The sequence below is a fragment of the Mizuhopecten yessoensis genome, unplaced genomic scaffold, assembly GCF_002113885.1.
Source record: "Mizuhopecten yessoensis strain PY_sf001 unplaced genomic scaffold, ASM211388v2 scaffold9157, whole genome shotgun sequence".
Taxonomy (NCBI): Eukaryota; Metazoa; Mollusca; class Bivalvia; order Pectinida; family Pectinidae; genus Mizuhopecten; species Mizuhopecten yessoensis.
In genome coordinates this window covers 254799-267035 of record NW_018407907.1, presented here as the reverse complement: position 1 = coordinate 267035, position 12237 = coordinate 254799, and the positions used below count along the sequence as shown (strand labels likewise).

General features: G+C 33.5%; 2 protein-coding genes across 4 annotated transcripts in view; one reads left to right on the top strand and one right to left on the bottom strand.

Moving 5' to 3' along the window:
* LOC110457471 (nuclear factor of activated T-cells 5-like) overlaps positions 1–12237 on the bottom strand; it is a 59789-nt gene that overhangs the window by 45058 nt on the left and 2494 nt on the right. Inside the window, exons 2-3 of the mRNA XM_021508768.1 lie at positions 10798–10983; positions 4239–4349 (exon numbers count right to left, since the gene is read on the bottom strand). Coding sequence (XP_021364443.1) covers positions 4239–4349; positions 10798–10978 — 292 coding nt within the window. The 5' untranslated portion in view covers positions 10979–10983. The remainder of the gene's footprint in view (positions 1–4238; positions 4350–10797; positions 10984–12237) is intronic.
* The window catches only part of LOC110457489 (uncharacterized Nudix hydrolase NudL-like), a 55250-nt gene continuing 50896 nt past the window's right edge, over positions 7884–12237 (top strand). Inside the window, exon 1 of one of the 3 annotated variants that reach the window (XM_021508792.1) lies at positions 7884–8562. The gene's annotated coding sequence lies outside the window, so the exon portion shown is untranslated. The remainder of the gene's footprint in view (positions 8563–12237) is intronic. The other 2 variants (XM_021508794.1, XM_021508793.1) reach the window with 2 other exon arrangements.

Here is a 12237-nt window from a genome sequence, read left to right as displayed (position 1 = left end):
TTCATTTTGAATTAATTTCATTACCAGAAAATCTTAATTTAAAGCAATATGATATTAAGTTATTTATTACCAGAATATTTTGAACTTAAGGCAATATGATACCCTACAAATTATGCCTGTGATATGAATTGTCTCCCTTTAATATATAAAGATACCATTAACTAAGAATTAAAGGAACATTACCAATACATCGATCCTTGTGTAACTTTCAATGAATCATCAAGAAATAAGTTTTTCTTCAAAGAAATTTTCAAGATATAAGCCCTTATAATTCTTTAACATGGATAAATTTACTCCACATTGATTAAATTCTATTGTAAAATATAAAAGGAAATCCCGTTAAATTGTTTACACATGGGCCGAGTCGCACACAAGCAGCATATACATTTGCAATTATATATATATATATATATATATATACATCTTATAGAAAAACTGTAAATAAATTTTAAAATTTCATCAAACATGATATAAATTCAACGATCTACAAAGGGAGGTACAGGTAATCTGATGACACCTGCAAATATTATACAATGATCAATGAAGTTGACACATATATATACATGTACACCAATAACAAAAAAAATGTTTTTTCTTTAAATGTATAATGCTTGTAAAACACATTTCTGTGCGACTATAACACTTAACATGGCGATAAATTTTCTCATATGAAAAAGACTTCATGTTCAATTATTTAAATACATATATGTAATAAAAAGACACATTTCTAAAGCATTAACATATTTTTCACATTTTAATCTTGTAGGTCCTGATGCATGAGAATAATAATGACCATTTTTTCCAGCTCAGTGTTGGTGTAGATGCCAGCCATTTACATATTTAATTCAAGTTCAGGTTATTACAAATAAGGTGTGCTTCAAATCAGAACAACTTTCTTTCAGCAGGACGTACAAATAATAACCCCAGGTTTTCTGTGCAAGCAAACTTTGCTGAAGAATTAAATACTTGAGGACATATACATGTATTCACAGATAGCACAAAAATTAATAGCAAAGACTTAAGGATTCCTATCCCACTTCACTGTGTATTTTCCTATATACAATAACCTCCCCTTAACTTCCATTTGGATATATAGCTGTAGCATATATAGTTGGACTAATACACTTTCGTTGACCAGCAAGCTAGCTGAGCTCAAACGGTTTGAGAGATCTAGATAGTATTATGATCTGAAGTCCAGGGTTCGAATGACAGTCCGCCACCGATCTTTTTTACACTCAGAACACTGATGTTGATTATATTTTGCTGATTTCATATTTATCATTTATCATTAACTCATCAATCCCTGAAGACACATTAGATCTCTTCCAATTCAAAGGTTGGAATAGTTCATTATGAAAATTTCAGGGGTGAATGAGTGAAAAGTTCTGTCTGCAGGTGTGGTTTTCTTTTCAAAAATAATTTATCATCTATCTATAACTATAAGGAATAATCAGCACTAATTGGTATTCGTTTATGTTATTTAATGTTAATATCCATCAATATGTATATGTAATGATCAGGCAGCTGTTAGTATATATACAAACAAACTGGTTCAAAGGTCAATGTTAATTACAGACATATTATATACAAACTTTATTCAAATTCTAAACCTTTCGCGAGTGAGGGCCATATGCAAAACTATCATAAAAAGGTCATCTTCGGAAAGTAGCATTATTTTCATTGAGGGAATTAATTATTACTTTAAAAATATTAGATCTGCGTGCCTACCAGGAACTTTACTTTATATCTTCCAAAGCTGTTATGGGAAACAGTTATTTTTTTTATATATGTAGCTGATCTACACATTATTTATTTTGGTAGAGAGCATTCACACCAAAATAAAATACCTCTCTCTTTTTCATAGTATTTCTGAGATAACCCAGATATATTGGAGAGATAATGGGTACATGGGGATGTAACCCGGTTGAACTGTTGGCAGCTCACAGCCAGTTGGAGGCTGTGGACAGTATCAGACATGTTCAGGTGATCAGGATATAACATTCCAGAACCAGACACACTACTCCAGCCTCTGTAACATCCTCCTCAGTGGGCAGAGATAAGAAGGCCAATAAACCGCACCTCATCATCTCCCGATCAGGGAGTAATCTCTTCTGCAGAGACATTAGTAGGACTACCTGCAAGGTATCCTGGATGTTGTTCAATCTGATTTAAAAGTAATTATTTCTCACACCTCATCCTCAATCTGAAGCACTTCCACGTTCCATTTTTCGTATCCAAATATTTTATCAAGATGCTGGCAAATATCTGTCAGGGCTGTAAAATTGTACTAGCCACACGCCCTGAACTTGAAGATTTTTAAGTTTTAAGCCTTTGTACCCAGAACGGCGTTGTCATGCATGGTCATCTTAACCTATTGATTACTCTACTTTTTACGGCCGGACTCATGTATTCCCTGTGCCAGGAATCCGTCCTCTGGGTATACGTAAGACAGAACTTCGCTGAACTCTTTGCACGGACGTTGGATCTCCTATTCCCCGTATTTGAGATTTGATGGGCTAGTGAAAATTTCAGTATTTATACTGAAAAGGTATATATATATATATTGGGCCGGTCTTATTTGTCAAAATCGGGCCATTACTGTAAATAATTCCATTTATTATAATTCAATTCATGCCCTTTTAAGGTGTGTTTAAAATTTATGTAAATACAGGTAAATCCAATATCATAATTTATTAGAATTCATTTTACGCCCTTTTAAGGCGTGTTTAAAATTTACGTAAATACAGGTAAATCCAATATTAAGTGCTCCAGCTGTTTAGCTGAATACATGTTTACAAAATATATCCATTAAACGAAAAAAAAACACATTAAATTATATATATTTATATAGAATACATGCATGCCTTTTTCCATATATCACACCCAGTATCAACCCGAGACTGTAATATCAGCTCAAGGGACGAAGGCCCGAGGGCTCATATTGGTCGAGGGACTTGATACTGGGTGTGATATGGAAAAGGCATGTTTTATTCTGTTTATTATATACTTACTAATAAAAACTATCTTATGATTTATTTTTATTTTTGAAATATTGAAAAATGATTTTTTTTCCAAAAGGGGTGTGATATGGGTTTTTGCGGACTCATCAGGTTTTGGGGTGTGATACGGCGGGGGCTGATACAGGTTTTGGGGTGTGATACGGCGAGGGCTGATATGGGTTAGAGCAATTGTATCGTATCGCATATACAAAAAACCCGTATTTATTAGTAAGTATGTAATAAATAATGTTAAGTGCTCCAGCTGTTAAGCTGAATACATGTTTACAAAATATATCCATTAAACAAAAAAAATAACACATTAAATTATATATATATATAAAAATATGTCCCTAGTAACTCAATCACCCCTGAAATTTCATAATGAACTATTCCAATCTTTGAATTGGAAGAGTTCATAGGTGTCTTCAGGGGTGAATAAAGCAAGTTTACAACAGTCTCTTGTTGAGAAATATTCCAATGTGCATCATCATCATGACAATGAGACACTCCAATTCATTCATTCTGAACATATATTTTGACTATTTTCCCAGCAATTAACTTTTGGAACGAACAAATAAACTTGTTATCAAAGTATGGGAGTGGACCTGTTATGAAATGCTCTGAGGGACGATAAAATAGCATTTGTTGCCATTTCTACTGAACTGCAATAGATAAAGTTGGTTTATTAATTACCAGGTATGGGATAAACATATACTACATGTCGACAGTGATTAAGGAAGGTTTTAATTTATGGACCATGACCTATTTTTTATTACTTTAACATTTTCTAGGAAAAAAAATGTAATTTAATACACAGTGCTATATATACATGTACACTATGAATGTGATAGCTATTGAAATCTAAAAAACAAATTCTGGGAAAAACCAATTGTATGGTCACAATTTCCTAATCACTGCCTGGGATCAATCTAGGCTCGATTCACTACCGTTTATGCGTAACGTATACTTAGTTTTCCCTACACACCCATGATGTCACAATGTGTGAATGCTAGGGAATTTGTTTCACTTGTGTATTGCCTTGTTTGTATATAAAATAAAAGATCACCTAAAGGACACGTTGTATGTCGGACAAAACATTTATCTTTTACCTTCATGGCGCTAGAGCCTTGTATCAAAATTTTTAATTTCCCCCAAATCTGAAAAAGGGTAGATTCCCCTAAAACCTAGATTGATCCCCGATTGTTACCGAACAGTTTACCTAGCCTTACTTCTACATACCGCCATTGGTGTGGCTCGATGGTGGTAGTTGCACTGTGCCGTTTGTGGATTCATACTGGTTTAACATCTTCAGAAAATCATCACTAATTCTCGATTCCATGACGGCTTGACCTGTATAGGAAACACAGACAAAACTCTGAAATAGCATTTTAACAATGCATATATTTGCTGTATATAATATATATATATTTATATATTCAAGACTAGTACTCTGTAGAGTAATTTGGGAATCACCATCTTGTCGGCATTGGGGAAAACACTTTGCAGCATTTTTGTTATCTCAGTAAAAAAATCAAAAGGCATGATATTGATAATGTCCGTAACTTAATTATATCTACAACACAGCCCAAATTTCAAACAGAAGAATTACTTTGTCGGGCAATTATACAGGTCGAGAGTGTGCAAGTCTGATATACAGAAAACCAATTGTCTTCCTTCAAGGTCCTTGTATACACCTGCTTAAGTAAAGTTGAGTGGTGTAACAATTTTGACCCCTGTGACGTTATACATGGATCAAGGTCATTTTGCTAAAACAAATTCTGTAGCAATCCTGGGCAGCAATTGACAAACTATCATGACTCCAGGTATTTCAGATGTTTGGAAAAGTAGGACAAATTTGACTTCTGTGACCTTGGATATGGGTCAAGGTCATTTCTTTTTGTGAACTTTGTAGCAGCCCATCCACCCAGGTACACTGTAATGGCAAAAATGTTATGACTCTAGGCCTTTCTGTTTTTCAGATGAGGTCATTTAAGCCTTTCAACAAATTTGACCCCTCTTGATCTGACTTAACTTAATTAATCACCCCTAAAGACACATTTGAACTCTTCCAATTCAAAGGTTGGAAAAGTTCATTATGAGATTTCAGGGATGAATGAGTGAAAAGACATTTGAACAATTCTAACATTACACAATGTCACCCAACACACCCTCTGGTGAGCCTTTTTTATAATTTACTGACACATTTATTTTCGAAAAGTTTAGAACATGTACTCACTCATGATCACGATAATGATATAATGGGTTTCAAAATAATCAAACTGCAGGTTTATTCCAAGAATGTTTGTTTCAATGTCACCCAAATGTTACTCATTTTTGCCCCGTAAAGAAGTCAGTACTTTTCTTTTACAAATCTATCAATCTTTTGTAGCTCTTGTTCTTGAAAAGATGCAATTCAAAGAAAAAGTTCAAAAAAGAATTGAAATGGAAAATATTGGAAGTCAATTTGGTTTGGTTGTTTTACGCCCCAAAAACAGCTTTGTTCATTTAAGGATGTGCTAGGTTTTGGTGGGGGAGGAAAGCTGGTTTTCCCGGGGAAAAAGACACTGACCTACAGCCATGCCAGTATCTGGCGACAGCCCCACGTACATAGGTATCAAACCTGCGACCCAGTGGTGGAGTCCGGCTATAGTGGTAGCAGAATTTCAGACGCCTTAACCACTTGGAAACCGAGGCCCCTTATTTAGCTTGCAAGTCAACACAAACTATGTCAGGCTAATTTTAATATTCATATAATGTACCTGGTATGTACAAGTTGAGTTGAGTTGAAGAATAAATTCTTCATTCATTAATATTTCTTTTTACTCATAACTTACAACTGACATAATTCAGTATAAACACATGTACATACATGTAAATATAATGCAATGTTAATTGGGGTATTAATTGTTTGAACTTGTTTCATTAATCAACTAATTACATGTATATGCCATCCATCCAATTTTGATATTTGAAAATCATTCGCTTCACTGGTAGTTATATATATTCAAAACTATTCTATACTAGACACGAATACTTTAACACATATTTTATCTTCTGACAATATGCAACTTACACTTGACTCGTGCTTATATATAAAAACAGTCACTTGAACTGAGGAGTGTGGGCCTGGCTTCTGTTTAAGTTTATATATAATGTTCACTATTGCAGTTTCTTTGTATATTTGTTGTTTCATTATTTGCCTTCAAGTTATTTTACTAGGTAATTACAAATGAGCAATAAAATTATTGAATTGAATTGAATATATATACAGAATGTAATCATTGATAATTATCACAAACAAAGCCAAAATTGTTAAACTTTTATAATTAATGCTCAAATATCAGGTGGTCATGGTGGCAGAATGATGTCCAGAGAAAAAAATGTAAAGGGAGAGTACATGTGCACATGTATTACAGCAATATTTTTCCAATTAACAGTTGTAGAAAAATGTTGAATAACATAGATGTATACATATATACCATGCTATTATTTTAAAACCCCTTAATGCACTGGTACATTGTGAACTGGTATTATAAAGACAGCATAAATAGTGTATGTTTATAAATAATGAAGTTATTATATTGCTGTCATTTACTATTTAATTTTTTAAACCTTCACATTCACAGAAGTAAATTGACGGCACAATTTAAACAGGTGCAGGTACACACATGTATCCGAGGCCTTTTAGAATCCTTATTTCGTCCTGTTCACATCGTTTCATCATCCCTTCTAAAGGTTGTTTCATGATATAATGAACTGGGGTTTTCCTGAATAGGAATCATGTATATATCCATATACTCATTTAAAGCTAATGTCCAACTTATTAACTCATTCACCCCTACATTTTTAAACTGAACTTGTCCAGTCTTTGATTTGGTAAAGTTTAAATGTGACTTTAGGGGTAAATGCGTTAAAAGCTTTTATTCAAGGCTATAGAAATTGATAATTTTATGTCTGTCAGCTGGGATAGTGATTTATTTTTATTTCGACATATTTGATTTTACTTATATATAAATAAATATTTCCTAACTTTTCGACACTTTATAAATTTTTACTGATTTAACAGGGTTAGACATGACAACATTTTTGCTTGATAGTCCACAGGACTAGTTGAGCAGATTATTTGCTATATGTCAACGTAATTAACTAGTCTATAATTTCCCTAGGAAACATCTCAAGGAAGAAACATAAAACGTATATATACGTAATTGACTGTAGAACAGCTAGGCTACGGGACATAAAATAACTACTGCCGAAAGACATGATGGAATTTATTAGTCACAGAGTAGATGACTTTTGTTAGTGTCGAAACTCGAAACCTTATTACGTATATATTTTCACAAAATCTTTTATTTTATTTATTATGAAAATATAGGTCAAGCTTTGACAAACACTCAAAACTTTGTTCAAAATCTGTCTTTGGGCTAGTCAGAGACATATATACTATATGGCTTTATATTTCACTGGGCTAGTACATTTGATAAAACAAACTTTTAATTTGAATATGGAATTGTATATATCCTGGCCTGATGTCGTGTTTTCACGGACACTTACAGTTAAACTTAAGATTTATAGCATTTTTTTTTAGGCTAATAATGTACCTATGGTATTTCTATAGGAGATCTTTCTATATAGGGGAAAAAAATGGGGGGCGGGGGGGTCTGCTTTAAATACATGTTTGTACTTACACTACATTTGGATTTTTGGGACTGACCCTTACCTTTTATTGTCTTGAAAAAGGTGCATTTTGGATAATTAGCACAGAGTTTTTTTAGCCATTCCTTTTCCATACCTTTCAGTTTCAGATAAATCATTTTAATATCTTACGATAGGTATTTGCTGTATAATATACCTAAACAGTAAACGCCATAAGTTTTATGCAACAACGCTATGGCTAATTGTTAAATAACCCCTACAATAATGTCAGGTCAATTTTCTGAACCAAGGGATTATAAGCTTATTTACCAGTTACCTGCGATACTGAATTAATGGAAAATTTATGTTGCTTGTTATTAAAATTTAATATAATTAAAGCACAAAAATTTGCAGCAAAGTTTATGGTAGGTCATTATCAGAGAAATTATACTGAGCATTCATATCGGCTTTGATTATAACGTCTTGATTGAGAAATTCAACCTTGCAGGTACTAATGTTGTTGCATAAGCCATACACCCTTAATGTTATAATATTAACTTGAAATCCAGGCAGATTGTGTACATTGTTTATATATATGCAATATGGCACTTAATAATATCGTATTTATTCATTTTTTACACAGTAAATGTTGCTTTAAATCAATTTAAGGCACTGACAACAGATGTCACATTTCAATATTACACTGTCACCTTCGAAAACAAAATGTAAACATTCGATCACACATTGTTTACGAGAGAGACTACGGTAATATAATGTCTGGGTCACATCGTCCAAATCACATGAAGTAACGGTGACCGCGTGACTTGAGCACATATAATGAACTGTGCCCCCGTCGACACTGCATCATATCGGCAACAATGACAATCACACATTGAATCAAATAAGACAGCTTCTTCGAAAGAGACAGGTATGTGGAACTAGAATTCAACAAAGCGAATGGCGAACTGCCAATACACGAATACAGCTAAATGGGCGCCATATTGGTTTTAGTATTCTGTACATACCTTGTTTTATGAATTTTAACACTTTTTCTCTCGTTTCTGGTAAGACAGTTTCTTGTTGTGAATCAGATGGCATAACTTATGATGTTTTCAATTCAATTTGTAAATACCACGGCTGAAAAAGGATGTCGAATGTTCTTTTTACTTGACAACAGTTGTCGCAATCCCATTTCCGAACAACCCGTACTAGCTTCTGAATACATTAACCATTCTTTTGTGGGATACGGCCCAGTCCTCCATTTTGATTGGTTCTTTACAAACAATGTCATTACGCACTTGCCCCATTTATTGACCAATCAGCGCCCAGACACTTTAATACATTGGTGAAGGTCGCTGCAATCTATGAATAACTCGGAAACGAAAGTTGCAATACACAAGATCCTGGCTGGGGCTTAAGAGTGTACAGTTAACGAGCATGTGAGACCAATCTAATGAATGAGCACATATTTTTGATATGATTCGAGATTATTTTTACACTGTTGACGTGTTGTTTTAGATAATTGATCAATAACAGTAGATATATCTTGTGAACTCCTGGGATTTACGTTCACATTGATGATGTTACATGTATTTATATAGAGTCTAACTAGTACTAAATTTTAACGTTCAATTCACGCATACGTGTGTTAAAATATAGGCTATGGATCGGATTTTATTTATACGGAACTTCGTTAGTAATTAACACAAAATGCGGTTGATGATATTGCACTTTTTATTTTAACCACGGGCTTAGATAGCAATCTAATCTAATTCCGTGTGTTAACTAACAATACATGTTTGCCTCTTCAATTGTGTATGTTTTTAGTATATCATAAATTTCCGAACCTTTTTGAAATTATTTTGCGCGGCTGATTTAGTTTTTTTTTTAAATAAGTGATGTAGAACTATTTTTCTAGAATATATCGAGTCCAGTTCAGCTTATAATTAAAGCATATATAATATACAAATTTAAGTAGCTCCAGTAAGCTACTGAAGATTTGCTTTGAATGTTATGATGTTGTTTATTTATTTTTCCGTCTTCTTTTTTTTCTCTTCTTTTTTTTTTTCTTTTTTCTTCTTTTCTTTCTTTCTTTCAAATAAGGGTAGAATAGCAAAAGTTACACAACAAAAATAGGCCTAGTTTCAAATGAACAAAAAAAGGAAGTAATAACATGACAATATACCCAGGAACTTTATATAATGAAAATACAAATCGAACCGGGCAGATAGATAATTTTAGTATACCGACCAAAAGTCTTACGGGGAAATATAAGATACATTCAATCATCCCACAAGGCCCTACTAGCGCGACAAATTTTCTTAAGAATCAAGACAGTAGGTTTATTGTTTATTTAATGAAAATAAAACTTAATCTCTACTGTTCAAAAGTTCCGTCTACTAAATCAAATGTCATTTTTCGTCATAACAAAAAACCGTATCCATAGGCTATTTTCAATACACGTTTAACGTATATTGAACGTTAAAATTATCAAAAAAAGTCAAGTTCTGAATGTAGAACCTAGAACAAAAAGACAAATAACTTTAATAAAATAACTTTAATAAAATAACTTTAATAAAACATGTTTAAAGTATTTCAGAAAAACCCGGAGATCTGATAAAAAGCCGTGAGCTATAGACATTAAAGTTCTTATCGATATTTTTTTAGAAATATTTTATTTCTATTATTTAATTCAAGTAGGTACCTGTTATCAAATTACATAAACATTTCTGCATTTTGTCTACTTTCTTGTCGACAAAACCATGTAAATCATGTAAATACATACACTTAAATAAATTGTAAGGAAATGGCGTTTATAACGTCCTTGAAACTGGCCCAATCCTTTTGCTTTTAATGTGACAATAAAATATGTTTAAACTAAACTAAGACTTTTAATAAATTAATAATTTCCAGACAAATCCATTTTTTTCAATTCGTTGTTCATGCAGTACAAAATGTTTTAAATCTCTTTTCAATCCATCAGATTGTAAAACCAGCATTTGTTGGCAAAAAAAAATGCCCAGGGGTTTGATTGTCGATTGCGTTCATTTTGTGAAGTGGTAATCAACTTGTTGAATCCAGATATATTAAATATTGAATATCTTTAAACTAATAGCTATTTATAAAAAAAAAAGTGTGTTTCAAGAGATTATTGCTATCGTACCTGTTATGGCAAGGGGACTTTCTAAATCCAGTTCCCGCCACAGTTGCTTCTGAGGCGCAGACAGCGCAAGGAACTCGGGTGGGACGTCACTTCCTGTCTTTGGTGGATGATGAGGGCTGGTTGCCATGTGGCGCTGTACGGGGTCCTCTAGGGTACTAGCGGCTGACACAACTGTCTTCATTGTGCCTAGTCGATATAAATGTGTCCTTTTTATTTTACATTGTGTAAATATTAAAAGCCAGCTTTTTTTTATTACGGTAAATTTCAAGAGTTCATTTGACAATTTGTGTTTTTATCTATGTAATTGAAGAGTTTTTATCATTGGCTGCAGCGTTGACATTTTAACCACAGGGACCTGCTAATTTGTTACAGCTATATTTGGACCTAAACTAAGGTGTTCATAGTATTTTTACATGTTTTAGGGGTTTAGATCGACTTTCGGTAAAAATGACACCCTGGGCCCAGTCATATATAGGAGAAGGGAGGAAAGCTCTCGATGTCAAAATGTCGACCCCACCTAACTTTATTGCATCAAAAACAACATTTTTATCTACGGGGAAATGCTTAGTACCGTTGGAAAGATTGATATTTTTTCTTTTCTAAAACACTTTTTGTATGCACGTAAAATGTATTCTCCTTCCGCGGACATGAACTCCCGTTTCCTCCAAAAACACACGCCATTTCAGAGTTTCAAAAGTTTTTCGCAGTCAGCGTGTCACTTTTTAGCGCGTACTGAAACATACGGTGTTGGTTGATTTAGCGAAGAGATGGCTGCACTTCCAGCCAATCACACCACGGGTCTCGGCACGCGGCTGACCTCAACCTCATTAATATTAAAAAAAGTGGCACGCTGACTGCGAAAAACTTTTGAAACTCTGAAATGGCGTGTATTTTTGGAGGAAACGGAGTTCATGTCCGAGGAAGGAGAATACCTTTTACGAACATATACATGTAAGAGGGTTTTTTTAAAGAAAAAATTGTCCATCTTCCAAACGATACTAAGCATTTTCCCGTAGATCAACTAAAAAACTTGTTTTTGATGCAATAAAGTTAGGTGGGGTCGACATTTTGACATCGAGAGCTTTCCTCCCTTCTCCTATATATATATGACTGGGCCCGGGGTGTCATTTTTACCGAAAGTCGATCTAAACCTCTAAAACATGTCAAATGACTCCGAACACCTTAGTTTAGGTTCAAATATATAGCTATAACAAATAATCAGGTCCCTGTGATTTAAACAGCTGAACACGCACAAAATCATTTCGGTCAGTTCTGTACTTTTTTAAATTATTTATCAGTAGATATTTATAAAAAAAAAAAATCACGTTTCATAAAAGTACAAGATAAGAATTTACACACGTCTGTGCTTGCGCTACATCATTGACACATCGGGAATGTTTGTCAGAATAATAAAATAAGATAACGTGTTATTTCCCCCCC